Genomic DNA, 19,024 nt, shown 5'->3' with positions numbered 1-19,024 from the left:
GTGTTTTTAATTTTGAAGGATGTTATCTTTTAAATAGTCTTTGTGGATGTTATTTACATGTAATATTTTGTTGTTGTTTTATTTTACCAGGTCTCCCTTGTCAGTGGTGACCTACTGGTTCAATAAAGGTTAAATACATAAAATATTTTTCAAAAGTTGTTATTTACACACACACAAATCCTGGTTTAATGTACATTGTGAAGACCGTGCCTTGACTTCCATAGACTTCCCTTCATATTCAAGGCTGTCTATGGCCTAACCCTGACCCCAGCCCTTGCCGGTTTTTAACTAACCATAACCTCAACCTTAACCTAACTCTTAGCCCAGAAAAAAATGTGTGGACCCTTTTTCAGTTCTTACTTTGCATCAAAATCCTCACTTTACTAGTGAAATGAGCAAAACAATGTTACTGCTCAGCTGCAAGTTAAAGTTAAAACACACACGCACACACGCACACACACACACACACACACACACACACACACACACACACACATGAATTCTGACCCAACTTGCTGATTCTAATAACTAATCTAATAATAGTGATAATAATAATGATAAACTATATATATATATATATATATATATATATATATATATATATATATATATATATATATATATATATATATATATATATATATATGGCGAAAACCCTCCACTAAGTATTTAATTTCCTAATTTCTTCTGTGGAACGCGCAACTAAAAAGGGCATTTAACTGTTTACGCCGCCACATTCAACGCCTTTTCGTGGTAGAAAACGGTTGAAGACTGATATTTCCAACAGCCAATAGGAATACGGCGTTTGCACGTTAAGCCCGCCTTCGCGGAAAGGTTGTCCAATCACCGTGCGGGGCAAGAACTTCCGCCACACCGACGGAGCATGTTCCATTGTACCGAGCACTTCTAAGACAGTGTCGCAGTTTAGTTGGCGCAAACTGTTCGGATCCCGCTAAGGTCTCCCAGGTTAATGTGGTCAGTTGTCGCTTCTTGGTGGGGAAACCAGACGAGGTCGTTGACGGCGGAGTAACGGCCGGCTGCAGGCACAGAGTGCCGTGGTTTTCACCGAAGGAATTCCAGCGTCAGCGGCGGCTCTTCCACCTTCTTCCGCCGGTTAGCACCGCGGCTAAACAGCGCCTTACCGGGCTTTTCTTTATCGGTACTACCGTGAATCGGGTGAGTGGAATGTTTTCACCCCGGCGGCATCTCGGTTCGAGTCAGTCAGACACCGACGGCGAAGGCTGTTAGCTCCGGGATTAGCCGCTAAACCGAGCTAGCTACCTAGCTAGCTCACTGCCGGGTCGCCCCGAAAACAGGGGGAACAAATTTAATAAAAACAGCGCGACGTGAGAGTGAGACCCACACGTTTTGGGCGGATAGCTATTTGTTCCGGACTTAAAAGTTCGCCCCAGCCGCGCAGAATGAACGGGTTCAGCACGGAGGAGGACAGCCACGACGGGCCGCCGGCTCCCCCGTTTTACGGGCAGAGCTGCTGTCTGATCGAGGACGGGGAGCGCTGCGGCCGCTCGGCTGGAAACGCCTCCTTCAGCAAGAGGATCCAGAAGAGCATATCGCAGAAGAAACTCAAGCTGGACATCGACAAGAGCGTAAGATCTTTATTATTATTATGTTCGTTTTAATACACATTTGGCCCAGAAAGCAGAAGGTTGGCCCCGGAGGTTGCCAGCAGCTTTAACCGTCAGGCGTTATGTGGGACAGCTCTGTTGGTCCGCGTCTTCCTCCAGCTGTCTCACTCTTTATGTGTTGAGTGTGTGTTTTTTTTCTTAACACACCCCCTCTGCTCTCATTCTTGTTGCCTGATCTCGTTTTTTTTGTGGCTTCGTAAAGTGTTCCGGCACCGCCAGGCCCGAATCGTGTGGTTTTATTCCCGATAAAATGCTGACGTTTCGCCTTGGCATTGGTCCTGGATGGGATTCGAACCTTTACGCCATGGGCGCCATCAACCACCTGCAACTTCTGCAGGTGGTTGATGGCCTATGGAGGGTTTTTAAATGTAATTAGCGACCGGGAACATGTTGGGTACAACAACACACAGCGTTTGTCTTTAGATAACCTCACCATTTGCACCTTATTTTTTTATTTTTTATTACAGGCATGTCCAAAGTGAGGCCCCGGGGGCCATTTGTGGCCCCTGGACTGATTTTGTCCACCAGCACAGATGTCTGATTTTTAATTAGGGCAAAGTTATTTCCAGACAGGTTGGGGTCTTACTGTTAGAAATGTTCGGTACAGCACAAGGTTTTCATCTTTTAATAACCACAGTTTTTATTTATTTCATAGTAAGTAGGACCAGGTGTCTCTGGGGAGTTTTTTGTACATTAAAATCTGTTTTGAATGAATTTAGCTGAATACAGCAGGTGTTTTCAAAAGAAACACCGACTCGAGACCAAAAATAATAATTTTTTCTTCTTCAACCAAGCTTAAATAATTTGCAAAACTGGGTGACCATCTTTTAATTAAGCAAATGAGCAAAACAGGTTTTTAGCTCTAAATCTGCCGTGATTTATGCATCCCTTTCCTACAGAGAATCAGACTATTTTGTTTAATTAAAATCATCATATTTTGTAGAGCAGGTTAAAAAAAAACTTTTGACTTGACAGTCTCAGCCCTTGTGCAGAAAAGTTTAGACACCCTTGTTTTATTGTAAATATAGCTTTAAATAATGTACTGTTAATTAACTTATTAAACTTGGCCAAATATGACAAAGCTGGATTAAAAGAGTGACTCAAGTTTGAGAGTTGACTTTTTTTTTTGTGTATGAGCAACATTTTCCCCAAAAAGACGTTTCTCAGAATCGACCGTTTCGTTGAAAAGACCTGGAAGACGTGCCTCTAACGGGGTTCTCCTTTTACATCTCTTGACCCTCGCAGGTGCGACATCTCTACATCTGCGACTTCCACAAGAACTTCATCCAGAGTGTCCGCAATAAGAGGAAGAGGAAGACCAGCGACGACGGAGGGGAGTCGCCCGATCATGACGTGGAGGTGCCCGAGGTACGTTAAAAGAAAAGAACCACCAGAGCCAGTCAGCGCACCGTTAGGTCTGTCACGAGAACACAGTTTGCTGAACCAAACGTTTCATTAAAAAAAAAAAAATCAGTGCAACAAACCCTAACATTGTCATCTGGAGACCTTTTTCAAATAATATGAGAACGGCATATACATCTTTTTAGGCGGTCGGCCGTCGCCGTTTGGCTTGAATCCAAAAAACTGCCACGCTGCAGCGTTGCTCTTCTGCTTTGACACCAACTCAATTTTCTTTTCAAACCGGCTTTCCTCTTGCTCTCCCTCACTCTAAACTGTCAGCGTGTGCCAACCTGACACAAGCTTTAACCCCTCCCACCCCGAGGAGACGAGGCGCCGCACTCAAACATTTTGTTATCCAGCCTGAGAGCAGAGGGGAACACAAACGGAAGCAAGCATACGCAAATGATGGCGCTTATTTTAATTAATCGTTTGATTAAAAGTGATTGTGCGATCAGCTGATTTATTGTTCATCGTGACAGGCCTACGCACTGCCACATCGGCTGAAAGGTGGCGGGAGCTGTTCTGCTCCGTAGGCGGCGTTTCATTTCAGAATGAGCGGACTGCAGTTAGAAATCTTAGCGGATACCCGTAGATAAGAATTCAGTCCATTGCTTAAAAAAATAAAAAAATAAAGCAATTTTTTTTTTTTTTAAAGATGAAGCTTCATGTTTCAGTTCCGGGTTCTGAAAGGGATGTTGCGGTGTTTAAGTTCACAGAACACCTGTAGAACCTGAACAATAAGCAGCAGAGGTCAGCAAAAACAGCCGTTGCAGAGTTTAATACATGGTCGAATTCACAGTGTGAAGAAAGTACACCTCACTCGTAGGATTTTGTGTGTCAGTGCAGAAAACACCAGGGGTCTCATTTAGAAAGCTTGCGCATGTCACTTTCCGTGCAAAAGTTGGGATCTATTTAAAAAGAAACGTTATGGGAAACTGTACAATCCTTACAACAGCTCTGACACAGGCGTACGCTCGTTTTGAACACGGGGGACATTGGCGACACAGTTGAAGTGGTGAATTTTACCCAGACTGCATCATGATTCCTTTCAGACGTTCAATTTCACTTCATGTCAGACTTTAATCATAGATACATTTCAGTAGAAGCATTCAAAACCGCTGTTTCTCATGCTTGCGCTGGTGAGACACACAAGGACCTTAAAAATAGGGCTGGACTACTTAGAAAAAAGCATATAGATAAAATAGAAATCCTATCGATCAGGAAAATTCTAGACATACTTTATAATCTGATAGAATTTGACTTTGGAAAGTGCCTTCAGATGACAGGTATCATGAACTGGCACTATATAAATAAAGTTCAATTGAATTGAATACTTTAAGTGCAGCCTTGGTCTTTTATGCTGTTGTTTAATGACCTATTTTTTAGATATATTTAAAAAAAACACAAGCTGAATTCAAACACAGCTGTTTATTCAACCAACTTTTTACCAAAACTGCAAATGTTTTTGCAAGTTTTTAAAAAGGAAAGAAAGAACATGTGCTTCCTGAACCCCTTGAAGGGGGCGGGGCCTGGTGACGCAGCATTCCTGGGTCTGGGTTTGTGATTGGTTGGAAGGATGTGATGACTGTAGTACTGACCTACATGATAGGCTGGAATGCAAAAGGAAGGAAAACTGTTCCTCTATTAAACTTTTTACTGAACCTTTTTTTTGTCCTACGGCACCACGCGTGTATCCGTCGATATTCACTGTTAATCAACTACTACTTTGAAATAAATAAAAGATCTGAACATGCAGCCTCAGAGGAATTTTAACAGGAAGTATGGCTGTCATCCATCGTTTAAAACGGCAATCGGGTTTAGTTCTAAACGGGTTCTTTTCGGGTCTGAAATTAACGGTAGACACCAAAACGCGAGAACACTTTCCGTTTGGCGAGTAAATTTTAGAGGGCTAATTGCCACATGGCGAGTAAATGCTAATTTACAACTAAATAAGTTGTGTTTTTTAGTCATCGTTTGGGCGGATGTTTCTTTATGTTCCTCTGCTGTCGGTTCGTATGACAACAAACGCGCACAAACATTCACACATGTGGCGCGAGAACGACAGCAACTACCTCATGTCTGTTTGCTAACAGCTAGCATTTAGCTCAAGCTAATTATGTAGCGCGAGATTATGTGGAGATATGCTTGGTGGTTGGATTTTTATGTCTACCAGCCGCTGAATCAGGAAGTTAATTTTGGACACTGGGTTCTTTTAATGTGGGCAACATCTGCACTTTTACCTCTGATTTACAAATTTAACAAACATCTCTCTGTGAAACTTTTTTTTAACGTTTCTTTGCTTGCTTTTTCTCAGTCACCGTGATGAAAAAAACCCCAGCTGACCCATTTTTAACATCATTAACATCCATGTGGTGCTTTGTGTCCAGCATTTACAGTTGAATCTGGGTGTGTAGAGCTCGGAACCAGAGATGCAAACGTTCAAGTGTAGCTAAAAGAAAATTGCTGGTAAAAATATGTTGAGGCAGGGCTGAGAAGGACAGGGGGTCTGCAGCTACCGCCGTGTCACGTGTCTCATCGCTGTCGCTGTTTTCAGGTGGATCTGTTCCAGCTGCAGGTGAACACGCTGAGGCGCTACAAGCGACACTACAAGCTGCAGACTAGACCCGGCCTCAACAAGGCCCAGCTGGCAGAGGTAACGCCGCACAATGTTGTCACTTCTAACTCTGTTTTTTTTTTACTTATTTATGGCGTGCTTTAAAGCTTTTAACTTGGTTTTGTCTTTTGATGTTTTTGGGGTTTGAATGAGAAGGTTTGAAATTTAAGATGCTTCATGGTTTGAGCGGCGCCGAGCCCAGCTCTGTAGGTTGAAACTGGATAAGCACCTACAACTATTACTGTTTTTTTTTCTAGATATAAGGCGCACTTAAAATCCTTAAATTTTCTCAAAAATTGATGGTGCGCCTTTATCTATGATCACTGTTGTGCTTACTGACTGATTTATGTGGTTGAATGCATTCAAAATATGTTAAAATGTATAAGTATGACTTTGGTTAGCAACTATGCTGCTCCGCTCAATGGATATTAGGAGCGTTAAGGTGCACTGTGTCCTGATAGGACCCCTGAGTTGTCTACCAGACTGCCTGACTGTAATGGCTAAACTAGAAGTGCTTTCATGTAAGGCGGACTGGAGTACGAGCTAGCAACAATAAACCTAGTAAGTTAATTCAATATAAAAGTTACATTTATTTTGGCCTTATGTTAGAAACAGGACAGTTGTAGTCCAGCTACTCTGTCCTCCCCACAGAGACAAATAGAGAGCTGTGGATGTGAAGGGATGGAGTGATATTACACATGTGGGAAGAAAATTTAGTGTGCCTTATAATCTGGTTTATGTGTGGACAAAGCCTCCTATAGACCCGTTAATTCAGTGTGCCTTACAGTCTGAAAAATACAGTGTATATTAGTTTTCCACTGAGCAGACCACTGTGTTGAACTCGGTGTCATTTAGCCTTGGATTAGGATTAGGGTGAGTTTTTTTGTTTGTTTGTTTGTTTGTTTTTTAATCTAAGAATATTCAGGACAGGTAAGCCTTCTGTAGCAATTCACTACATAATCCAGCAGGGGGTGCTCTTTACGCTCCTTTTGGCCCATTGGTGACTGAAGAGGGTCTGTTAGCTGTGATGTGGAAACTCACACTTCCCTCCAGCGGCTTTGTGGTTCACTGTAGGTAAACTGTAATGAATAGTTAGTTTTCAGGGTTGTGTGAGGACCCCAGAATGAGCTGCAGGAGGATAACAGGATGTGTTTGGGGAACGGTTAAAAGCTTCATTCTTTCAGCTGAATTAGACGAGTAGTTGTCGTCATCTGGGTCAACGTCATCACAGCCTAGAAATAGATCCAAGCTGACGTACCACAAACTGTCACAGTTAAATATAAACATGTTAGGAAGATCATTGTCAGCTAGAACACCGTGGACAGAAATAGTTTCACCGCTTTTTACTCAACTCCACTGCTTCCTGTTTCGTGAGTGAAGAGAATCGTTCTCCCCGGGGACCCGCAGATGATTTCTTGGTTCTGAAAGGAGACTCAAAAATACGGTTTAGAACCAAATTTCTATTTACGTTTTTGGACCAAATTGTGTAATATCACTCTAAACTGCAAAAAGGGACTATATGTCAGTAAAATATTCTTGAAATTGGTTTATTTTTTCCTTGATTTGAGCAGCTAAATAAGACTATTTGTCAATGGAATAAGATTGTTGCCCTTAAAATAAGAGCAATTAATCTCCATCTTATTTCAAGTGCAGTATATCTAATGATCTTATTTTAGGGGTAAAACTACTCATTCCACTGACAAATAGTGTTATTCATCTGCTAAAATCAAGAAAAAATATATTAATTTCAAGAAAATGTTACTTTTAATTCCCTTTATGCAGCGTACACAGCCGAGAGGGAGAGCTATCCATCTCTGTCAGGAGGACAGAGTAGCTGGACTACACCGCCCTGTTTCTAACATAAGGCCAAAATAAACGCAACTTTTATATTGAATTAACTTACTAAGTTTATTGTTGCTAGCGCGTACTCCAGGCTGCCTTACATGAATGCACTTCTAGTTTAGACATTACAGTCAGGCAGTCTTGTAGACAGATCAGGGGTCCTGTCAGGTAGTGACACAGTGTACCGTAATGCTCTGAATAGCTTCATTGCTTACCAAAGTCGTACATTTTAACATATTTTGAGCGCATTGCACCACATAAAATCGGTCAGTAAGCACAAAGGTGATCATATATAAGGCACACAATCAATTTTTGAGAAAATTTAAGGATTTTAAGTGCACCTTATACTCCAAAAACTACGGTAAAGCAGAGAAGTTCAGACATTTGTTACCAGGAAAAGCAGGTGGTCCTTAACAGAAATTAAGAGAAGCCGGGTTCCCCGCCTGGCTCCGGATATTTGCAGCAATAGACGCGTTTAGCGATGGAGCGCTGGGTTGGGACAGAACCGGGCCCTGATGGTCCTCCATACATAACCGCCATCATTCATTTCCGCTCTCCTCTGTGTCTCTCCTCAGACGGTGAGCCGTCACTTCAGGAACATTCCCGTGAACGAGAAGGAGACGCTGACCTACTTCATCTACATGGTGAAGAGCAGCAAGAGCCGCTTGGACCAGAAGGGCGACGGAAGCAAGCCGCTGGACTAAGCTCCCCTCGGCCGCCCCACCCCCCCCCCCCCCCCCCCCGCCCAGCTCCAGCTCCACACCAAACCCGCACACCACTATCAGCATCTCCATCCCTTCCCACTGTCGGACCAGAACCCTGGCCGTCCTCTCAGGACGTTAAACAGAACTGGGGGAGACGTGGAGGAAGGATGGACGCTCGTTTTCGCTCAACCCGGATTTCGGCTTCTCGCTGTCGCGGACCGGCACTCGCTGCGGAGATTTACGTCGTAATACTGTCGAAAACACGGCATCCGGTCTGAAATGACTGCAAGTATCCAATATATATCGCTGCCTTAAGAGTTTAAAGAGAGGAGGAGGAGGAGCAGAAGGACACTTTGTTGGGTCGTCTTTGGTTAGCTTGTTTTTAGCCGGTGAATAAACTGTTAGAGGGAGGAGGCTGCAGGGGCGGAAGCGTATGAAAAAGGACACAGTCCAGGCTCAGGTTCACTTTACCGCTCAGATTTAATCACATGGTCATTAATAATGTCTAAAATGAAAGTTCTAAGCCTGAATCTGGCTCTGACTGTGTGTGGTGGCCTGTTTCCACACAGAATGCGACCGGATTTAAAGGTGGCGAGGAATGACGTGCTTCTACGGGCCTCTTTTTCTCATTAGGACATTTATTTTTGTGGGTAAACACTGATTTCTTTCCTTCTGTCGAGGGCGTTAGGTTTTCTTTCTCTGCGTGTTGTTTGAAGCTGTGCAGGTGATTAACAGTAAACGGAGACCCGCACCAACGTAAAAACCAGAAAACGGGATGATTCTCGTACCTCAGAGCGACGTATGTGGCGGACAAAGTCTGCGGCTGCGGCTTCTGAGGACTGATTATACGAAAATGTTGCTCTCCTTGCATCTCCGACTCGCTTCAATTCTTCCAAGTCTTCACATTTTGGTTTCCAGCTGCAGCGATCTGTCTTGAAGGACTAGTTTGGTTTCCGGCGAAGAGGAAGAGGAAGTGTCCTGCCGATGCCTCCGGATCCTCCAGAACCATCATCCTCCGCCTGTTTCTGTTAGAATCAACTCACAATTTAGGATTTCTGTTGCATTTTTTTTTTTTTTTTCTGTTTCGTTTTTTTATGCCTGTACTTTTTTCATTTCTTGTAGGTTTCTTAGTGTCCTGTAGAAGACATCCGTCTCTATTAACACACAGGCCATGCCTCATTATACTGACTGTTTGTATTAGAACGAAAAGAGAGACATATTTAAAGTATGACTGCGTACTGCTCTTAATAATATTAATAAATGTATTGTCCAGACAGAAGACTCATTTTGTTAATAGATTTGTCCTAAGTATTCCTGAGACACAATCACATTGTTGGGCTTTTTTTTTGTTTATTAATTAGATATTTCTGATTTTTATTTATTTTTTTTTTTTTTTTTTTAAGTGGGGTTCTGATAGAACCTTATGAGTAGTTAATATCTTACCCTCTGAAGGTAACTGTCTTAGCTACTTCATTTTGATTAAACTTAGGTTTTAAGGTTTTGGAAGGTTGTGGTTTCGTTAGCTGCTATAAATGTGCCGTTGTGCCTCTCCTGCTGTTTAAAATCCTCCTGAAGAAGACTCTTAAATCATCACTTAAATAAAATTAAAAAAGCTTTGTCAGTTTATAAAAATTCAGTGGTGAAAAACACTTAATGCGGTGATATCTGGGAACTAAAGGCAGGAGCAGCATGTTTCGAAAGCCGTCGCCAGAGAAACCTGAAACTAATCAAGCAGCTAGTATCAGCTTCTTACACTTGCTACTCTCTAAATAACATCTTTAACAGTTCATAACTCATTTTACACCAGGGAACGTTCCATTTCTTGGCCACAAATTGAGTGTTTTGCATATCAATGTTGGTCTCTTCATAGCTTTAAATAAGAATGTTCATCACATATTTAATTATTGATCTGTTTACTCGTGTGACAGTCCTATGAAACTGTTTCTGAAGGATATAACCATAATTTCTAAGAAACGGCTAAATTAGATTAGTTAGATTCATTAGGTTATGGAAAATTGCTTAACGCATCTGCTTTTAAACCGGTTGGGAAATTACCTGAAGGCTTGCTGGAAAAGAAACGGAGCACGGATTTACAATCCTGTTGCCTGGTTCCTTTTTGGACCTGAAAAGCAGGTTCTATAATGGCTAAACTAGAAGTACATTCATGTGAGGCAGCCCGCGCCCAGAGTACATGCTAGAACTTCAGACGGCAGAAATGCGAAACGGCCTGAACTCTTATTGATACCGTTTCCAATCCCAACTAGAGTAATCTCACTAAGCAGTCCAGTGAACCCGTTGCTCAAAGTCAAATCCAACAGAAATTGTTAGCGTTCAGTTCCGTCCAGTAAAACTGCAGCTCCTAACAACGACCACCAGATCAATGTAATCCCTTCTCCTGCGAAAGCATGAGGCGACTGTGGACAGAAAGGACTTTGTTTCACAGTTGAGGCCTGTAGCTACAGTCTGATTCAGGCCAGCTTCACCTCTACATGAAAATGTTGATCCTAATGGACAAGGTGTCTGCTTCCATAAGTGAAACACGGAGAGGAGCCTGATAAATATAAGATCTGCTTTACTCAAGGAACCACAAGTAAGCCCGTTGTATGGTGCACTACTGCGGGTTTTGTTGCTTAACAGTGACCCCTATCCTCAAATAACCTTGTAATGCCAGAGTGGGTCCTACGTTTATAAGAGAAGTCCATTTAGGACAGGCCGCTTTTAGCCTTGAGAAAAGAAAAAAAAATGTGTTTTATGCAAAATGAGGCAGGAGAAAGCATAATATGCAGCAGGTAAGATACTGACTGCTAGCAACCTCCCGAAAAAAATAAAAAATAAACATTTACAAACAAATCGAAAAGTTTTTTCAGGGATGCAGATTCACCACTAGAGGTCACTGTTGATCTTCCTATGAAATAAATGTATTTATTTTAGCTTTTTAGTGGAAATTATATTCATTAAGTCGGTTTATTTCCTGTTACTTTTAAATATTTTCAATCCACACTAAGATTATTATTATTTTAAATACAGACAAATACAGACTATGTACAAAAGTGCAGGATAATTTGTCACGGCCATAACATCAGTGGTGGGTCTGAAAGTATTCTGTTCTTGACAGACTGCAGAGAAAAGTAATGATAAAAAAATAAAGATTTAATTTTGGTCATCTCTGCTAAAGAAATATTGCTTTAATTAAAATGTAAGTTCTGTAAAAAAAAAAAAAAACTACACGGTAATTACTAGCAAAAAAGTAATTCTAGTTTTGGCAAAATAACTCCAGAAAGCTTCATTTTTGCCCGTAGTGCACATAGATAATCTGATTTTTATTTACTTTTTACAGTAAAATATGACGCTTAAAGGAGATTGTGAACAGAAACACGAGGAATTTCAAAGGTAACGTGTCATAAAATAATCGATTTATTTATGGAACCAAATATACCTTCACATCTAACACACATTCCCATGAACACTGCGCACAATAATAAACAATTTTTTTTATGCGATTTTTTTTTTTTTTTCCTTTCTACTTTGAGCGTTTTTACAAGTCGGGAGTGAAAAGCTGCGTTATTGGTATAAGTGTCTCTCTCAGTTGCTTTTTTATCCTCCCGTCCTCCGGTTAGACAGTGACATTTACAGTACTGAGGTAGATTCAGTCAATTCCACAACAACAACAACAACAACAAGAGTTTACAGAGGCGGAGAGTTTTACATTAAAAGCCACGACAGGTTATTTTATTTCCGCCAGGTCAACGCGGAACTCGGAATTGACCAACTTTAGTTCCAGGCTGAATAAAGAAAATAATAATTAAATAATCCTGATCAATAAGAGGTCACGTTTCAGTCCGAGCAAAATGTGATTGTTGAGAACTTTCTGGCTGCTTTGAGGCCAGAAGCTGCAGATGCGAGCAAAGAAAAGCGACGGTGAAAGGGACATTTTATGAATCTTGAAGGATTTGGGATTCTTTTTCCAGCAGTGGGAAGATATGCGTTCGTTAATTGGTAAAAAAAAAAAAAAAAAAAAGGGGGGGGGGTCCAAAACTCTTACCTCATTAATATTACAGTTATTAATGGATATAAAAAATAGAAAGTTTGGCGCACTTTCTGCTCTGATCTTTAATCACTAAAAGGGGGAATTAAAGAACACTAAGGGGGCAGCTATACAGGCTGATGCAGAGGTTTCTGGCTACATCTGGTCTAAAGTACCGCGAGAGTCAGTGAAGACCTAAGGAACAAGAAGCTAAAACGCAGAAACACCACAAATATCTGTATCGTGTGGAGGAAAAAACGCGACAAGTAGCGCTCCTCCGGCTCCCCGTCCGCGCTGCCCTCCCCGAGTCTCTTCCCTTTCGGCGCGTCACTGCGCATGCCCAGCGGTGAGTCGAGGCCCGAGCCCCGGTCAACGTCTCTGTGAGTGAAGTTGTCAGATTCGGATTCGGAGTCTTTTCTGGGGGAGGAGGAGGAGGTCACTGGTTGAGCTCCAAGGCCCAGACCTGCTGCGGCCATCCGGTCCGGCCCTTCACCTTCTTCTCGCATCCAAACGACTCCTGCGGGCCGTCGGTCTGCGGGGCAAAAAAGAAAAAACTCCATCATCATCATCATCATCATCATCATCATCGTCATCATCATCATCATCAACAACAACAACAGTTCAGAATTTAGCTAATTTCATTGAGTAGACAGAAGAGCGCACCTTCTTTTCCACCTAAGCAACCTGAAATGACGTCACTGTTGAGCCGCCAATAGCTACCAATGTCTGTTTAGAGCCACTTTGTGCCGGAAAAACTTAAATGTTGAACACATTTTTCCCCCTTAAATCAATATTTGGGGAACTGGACTCGGTTTGGACTGTTTAAGTGGATCCGTGTTGAATTTCGCACTGGAAAAAAAGATGAAATAACACGACGTTACCGTTTTATCTAAACAACGTCATGCCTAAAAGTAGTTGATAAAAATATCAAAACGAAGCCCGAATTTCTGCGTCGAGTTTATTATTATTATTATTATTATTATTATTAGTAGTAGTAGTAGTAGTAGTAGTAGTAGTAGTAGTAGTATTTATATACGACCTACTAACATTTAAACCTGTTTTTATTTTTGACTAATTTTTGGTGCATTAGCCTCAGACATTAGAGCATTTTTGTTGTTGTTGAACAGAAATGGGTACGATGACGTTCCCTTTGGTGTAAACGTGCAAGTCGTCCACTCCTGGTGGCTGAAAGGTGGTTTTACAAATGAGCAAACCCAGCCAGGCTTCTAACATCTTCATTCTGCCTGCATTTGAACACGACCCACGTCCAATAAAAGATTTCTCTCTTTTGACCAATACGAAAGGCATCGGACTATTACCAAACAACTTTCTGTTTTGTGTCTAACAGAAAAAAATATTTCTAAAGTCGTTGAAGGGTGGTTAGTTGATTAAGTGGGTTAACCAAGCTTTATTTTGTTCCGGCTTAATTAGGTTAGAACCTGCATGCACATTTTCAGGGCTATAAACGTCTAGAGTTCTGAAAATGCAATGCGCCATTGACATTAACATGTATTTATGCTCGTTCCTTGTCTTTTGATTATGTAATTGGAGCTTTCTCTGTCGCGTTCAATGCTGTGACTCTAACATAAAAAAACGACTGGGTGATAGCAGTTTTAATGTCGTTGTGCAAATGTCAGGTGACAATAAATTGATTGATCAATTAAACCAGTCATCAAATAACGACTTAAATGTGTAATTAGACATTTAAAATTGCAAACCAAATGCACAAATGACTCAGTCGACATTCAGCCGCAGAATAAAATGGTTTTCTGTTGAATTGTATAATTTTTATGAAGTAAATGTCCTATAATGGTTACTCTTTTTTTTTTTTTTTTGACAAATCCTACTTAAACATTTTTATTAGATTATAACTGAAGGTGTTGATTCTGTAACCCCCTCATCTTGTTCCTCCTGTGTTGATGTAAATAACACCCAGAACAGTAAGCAGGCAGGCTTTTAAGGGCTCCAAAGGATAAATCTGCTGAATAAAACCTAAGAACAGTCATGATCTTAAAGTTTCTGTGTTGCAGCTGGAATATAAGTTTGGAGCCAGCTTTAAGTGGTTTAGCAACAGCGCTAAACATGAGCTTGCCAGCAAGCTGAACTTCCTGCATGGCTCTGAGAGTTTAGTTGCTATGAACGGCTCATAGGAGGAAGTCTGCCAGTTGTAACAACAGGTAGGAAAAAGGAGAAAACAGATGATGTCACAGGGTCCTATTTATTCATGAGAATATTACAATTTCTGTTCACGCAGGGCAAGTTGGTTCCAGGGCATGTTTGTTTTGGTTAGAACATAATGAATTTCAGGGTTTTTAAACTGTGAAACTAACATGACTTGTCAGAATTGTTGAGTATAATCTACTTAAAATGAAATACATAATTGTCAAATAGTCATAATAGTGTAAAAAAATGCATAATAGACAATAATAGTCAGACCAAGTCTAATGTAGATGGGCAATTTGTTTTATGTTGTATACCCCAGTCTGTATGTACAACATGCCTGCAGCTATTATAAAAGTTTTACATGTGCAGTTGTGTGTGCACTTGCATAGTCCAGTGTATTCCTCCAGTACATTTTATTCCACATAATGAAAATAAAACTTCCCTATCATCCTCCTGAAATCTGACTCTGTGCAATGATCATAAATCAAAAATAATCTGAGATCAGATTCTGCAAACATAGCCTGCTGTCATAATATTTAGACATTATGTAAGATGAAATAAAAACGGTGAAACATGTGGAACTATTTGCAGATATTTGGGCTTTACATTCAAGATCCTATTAATACCAAACGCTCCGAAGTGAAACAGTAGAAATAACAGTTTATAGGGAAGCCTGATGTTTATATGCATTTTTGAGGACATGCCTGATGTCCTTTTGCTGTTAAATTAAATCATTTTTAGGGATTTGTTTGAAAGCAAATCTAATAAAAGTGGCAGTAAGCGGTGAGCTGGAAACAATCACATTAGTTGTTTATTTTTTGTTATGGTTACATAGAAGTGCGGAAATATGTATCACTGGTCTAAAATATACAGCAGGTTTTTATTATTATTAGTATTTTATATTGGTTTAAAACTGTTTCTAACGTTTTTATTTTACAATCATAAGTCGGAAAAAGTGCTTTACGGTTTAGATTTTCTTTCTATTGTTTTACTTTTTGCTTCTAATGTCTAACATCATTAAAATCACGAACAAAAACCTTTCAATGTAAAAAAAAATGCTTTATGTTTGTTTCTCTTATTTTTATTTAGCTAATTATTTTTCTGACTTTTTTCCAGAGAGTTCAGTCGCAGCGCTTCATAAACATTTCCAGGCCTTCAGATGTTTTCACTCTGACTCAGACTTACAGGCTGCGTGAATAAGTCACTGAGTTACAGGGGAAAATGCTTTGGATTGGGAATAATTTCCAAACGCATGACAATCCAGGAGGCTCCAGCATTAACAACTCACCAGCTCCCGTTTCCTTTTCAAATCCCGTGTTTCAAATTTCTTAATCTCGGCCTTGAAGCCCTCCGTCTCGCCGGAGTCTTTGGCCAGCACGTCCATCAGATACGCGATGTAACTGGTCGCCAGGCGCAGAGTTTTGATTTTGGACAGTTTGGTGTCTGCGGGGACGTTGGGAATACACTCCCGGAGCTCAGCGAAAGCCGTGTTGATGCTCTCCGTCCTGCGGCGCTCCTTCTTCGGCCCGGACGCCCTTCTCTTCCCCATGCCCGGCTGCAGACCCTCGAGCCGGCCATCGTGCGTCGCTCCGTGCGCGCCCAGCTCCGCGGACGGCGTGTAGGGCGCCTGGATCTGGAAGTCGGCGGGCACCTCGCCGTGGTTCACCACCCAGCTCTGGAAGTACGGCGCGTCCTGGTGGCACCGCTGGACGAACGGGAAAGGTTCGTGCATCAGATGGTGGTGGTGGTGATGCTGGTAGCCCCCGATGAGGTTCATGCTGAGCCGGGAAGAAAACGCGCTCGTTCGCACCTCCCCAAAACCGTCTCTGCTCGTGGATCACCGCCGAACAGAACTCATTCGAAACTTAATCGAGGACTCTCCTAAATTCATCCACAAGTAAAACCACCGAGACTCTGTTTATTTCACATGATCCTCATTATTAAAGTAGTTCAGCCTTTAAAAAAAAAAAAATCATTCCAGGGAGGAAATCTTAACGATGCGCCGCAGTCCCACTGAACTCTCTCTCTCTCTCTCTTTATCTCTCTCTCTCTTTCTCTCTCTCTCTCCGAAGAGGACACAGTGATCTGCAGAAGAAATTTGACCCAGATGAAGGTGTGAGGCCCCAGGTTTATATGAGCTGGATGTGAGCGTGAGAAAGAGGCAACCAATGGAGGAGATGGGAGGAGAGTTTGGAGAGGTTTGGAATAACATGGTGCCAGAATATCACGGCGCCAGAATGCAGGCACCAAACATCTGCCTCCTTGGCACCAGGTACACACGAGCAGGAACGAAGTCTGATTTCACGTCTTTTTGTTTTCTCATTGACATTTTTGATCACGCACATAAATTTACGCACCGTCTACATGGGCGCGCGCACTGTTTCAAGTAAAGGATGGTGGAGCACTCTTAGACTTTTTCTTTCTTCCTTCATGCTTCTATCGAATATTTATGCATACAGGATGGATATATTTTCTCAAAATTACGCACAAGTGGTCGTTAAATACATGTTAAGTAATAGCAGTATTATTTATATTTGCAATTTTTTATTATTACTAAATTCTGATAAATCGTTTTTTTCATGCTTGCATCTGATATTTCAAATACGAAAAGACGTTTGTTTAATTTTTAATCAACACAGTAATATTAAAGGCGAACAAGGTATTTTGATGACATTTATTTAAAGCGAGCAGATCTATTTATTTATTCATGTATTTTACCCGCCTTTGAGAATACTTTTTTAAACCATATGCTTTCGCTTTACGTTATATCAATATTTCTCAATTTAAAGTACTTGTAACGAATATTTCTGTTCCCTTTTTTTGTCTGTTAGTTTGGGTATTATTTGTTCATTTCTGTATTTCGCTACTTTTAATAAAAGCTCAAAGGTTTTTTATATTTAATGATTATTTTTTCACCGAAATTCATCATTCTAATCACCATTTTCAACGTTAGAAACCGCGAAAAAACGTTATGTGGTAATAAAAATACATTATTATTATTATTATTATTATTATTATTATTATTACTTTTCAGTTTTGAGAACATGAAGAGAATAAGAAACGATCTGCGGCCTTAGGCTTTCTCTCGCCTCAGCTGCCCTCGCACCTTAAACACATCATCTTATCGCCATCGCCCCCAAAAACATTATCCCATTACATTACGTGACCTTGACGCTATTTGGAAACCATTTACGGCGGCGTCTTATCTAAATACCGCCATAAATCAGGAGGTGTCACCCTGCTGCTGGGGCACAAGTAACTATTCCATAAAAGCTCTCCTGGCCTCTGCGCACTGTTTACAGCGCGCCCTGTTTGCGCATATTTCACCGTTCCAATAAATAATCCGCCCGTCCCATGTTTCACACGAAGATGGAGAGGCCGGCACGGAGATCCTCTAAGCTTCTCAAAAGCCACAAATCTCGGCGTTTCCTTCGGCGTTTCTAACACCAACCTGTACACTTATTAAGACGCACAACGCGTATGAAAGCGTTTGGAGCCAGAGGCCTGGTATAAAGCAGCCTCGTCCATTTGAAGCAATTTAACTTTTCAGCCAGACACCCTAAAAGCTGATATGCACACACACACACACACACACACACACACACCACACACACATATATATATATATATATATATATATATATATATATATATATATATATATATATATATATATAATTTCTTAAAATGAGAACTGCTCAAAAGGGACAAAACATGCATACAAAACGTGAAAAGGTAGAAGTTCCAAATAACAAACGAAGCAATGTATCCATTTATACATTTCAGCTCAGTTTAAGGTTCCTTGCTACTTTTCTTTCATTAGATGCAGCTTTCAAGATAAATTTTAAGATGAATTTTCCCGATTTTTCTGCAAAGATCAAAGTTCTATTTTACACTTTTCTGATGTCACATTAAAATGCTTCTCAAATGACTAAATGTTGAAATGAATGTGCAATTCGGCAAAACTAAAATGAACATATAAAAAATATTACATTTTTTTTTTTTAAAAAAATAAATGCTGCTTTTTGAGACGCACAAACCAAAACTCTGTCCTCCATGAATGCATGCATCCCTGCATGACACATGTGCAAACGTTGATGCTGCATCTGAGCAGAATGAAGACACCCCGTCCTCTCCTGACCAGTTTGAATGTTGCCTTCGCTGTCAGTCTGAAGAAGCCCATGCAGCCCCCAGAAAGCAAACCTGACACTGTTGATTAAGACGTCCACTATGCAGGGATGAAATACAACCCTGCCTTTATGCACCCAGCCCCCTCTTCATCCCTGCTTCACTTTCTGCTTTTTCTTTTTCGGCCCAAGTTCTTCCTCTGTGTGCATCTCTAACCAGCACTTTCGTCTTTCTTGTTTTCTTCCCCTTAGCCTGCTATCAGGTGTTGAAAGACCTGAGCAGCAGTAATAGGCTTTTCATATTTTCTGGGCATTCAGACCCAACGAGCCCCTTCCCATCTCTCGGCCTGCAGGCTGCTGCTGCCGCTCTGCCAGGGGAAACATCCAAAATAGGTCACAGAGAGCCATCTTGGCCCTGTTCTGGATTCTCCTCATAATTGTTTGTGTCATCGTGCCGATTTTTCAATAGACACTGCTTCCCCTCCTCTTCAGAGTGCTTACCC

At 41.2% G+C, this 19,024-nt stretch overlaps 2 protein-coding genes across 2 annotated transcripts; one reads left to right on the top strand and one right to left on the bottom strand.

Moving 5' to 3' along the window:
* Window positions 1–849: 849 nt before the first annotated feature.
* Window positions 850–9,486, top strand: sap30l (sap30-like). The gene is made up of 4 exons (XM_036142797.1): window positions 850–1,607; window positions 2,892–3,014; window positions 5,602–5,700; window positions 8,079–9,486. Exons 1-4 carry the CDS (start codon window positions 1,422–1,424, stop codon window positions 8,205–8,207), a joined length of 537 nt encoding a protein of 178 aa, XP_035998690.1. The 5' UTR covers window positions 850–1,421; the 3' UTR covers window positions 8,208–9,486.
* A 2,020-nt stretch (window positions 9,487–11,506) lies between these two features.
* Window positions 11,507–16,493, bottom strand: LOC105916835 (heart- and neural crest derivatives-expressed protein 1). Its single transcript, XM_012851464.3, has 2 exons — window positions 15,683–16,493; window positions 11,507–12,763 (listed from the first exon to the last, which is right to left on the bottom strand). The coding sequence occupies exons 1-2, from the start codon at window positions 16,169–16,171 to the stop codon at window positions 12,668–12,670; spliced, it is 585 nt and encodes a 194-aa protein (XP_012706918.1). The 5' UTR covers window positions 16,172–16,493; the 3' UTR covers window positions 11,507–12,667.
* Window positions 16,494–19,024: the final 2,531 nt, after the last annotated feature.

The sequence above is a fragment of the Fundulus heteroclitus genome, chromosome 11 (genome assembly GCF_011125445.2).
Source record: "Fundulus heteroclitus isolate FHET01 chromosome 11, MU-UCD_Fhet_4.1, whole genome shotgun sequence".
Taxonomy (NCBI): domain Eukaryota; kingdom Metazoa; phylum Chordata; class Actinopteri; order Cyprinodontiformes; family Fundulidae; genus Fundulus; species Fundulus heteroclitus.
The sequence above is the reverse complement of the archived record's forward strand: the minus strand, read 5'-3'. Positions and strand labels throughout refer to the sequence as shown.

Coding starts and splice junctions, on each gene's coding strand:
- sap30l (XM_036142797.1), top strand. CDS start 1,422: ATGAACGGGTTCAGCACGGAGGAGGACAGCCACGACGGGCCGCCGGCT. Junction 1,608..2,891: donor AGCTGGACATCGACAAGAGC/GTAAGATCTTTA, acceptor TGACCCTCGCAG/GTGCGACATCTCTACATCTG. Junction 5,701..8,078: donor ACAAGGCCCAGCTGGCAGAG/GTAACGCCGCAC, acceptor GTCTCTCCTCAG/ACGGTGAGCCGTCACTTCAG.
- LOC105916835 (XM_012851464.3), bottom strand. CDS start 16,171: ATGAACCTCATCGGGGGCTACCAGCATCACCACCACCACCATCTGATG. Junction 12,764..15,682: donor TGAAAAGGAAACGGGAGCTG/GTGAGTTGTTAA, acceptor TTTGCCCCGCAG/ACCGACGGCCCGCAGGAGTC.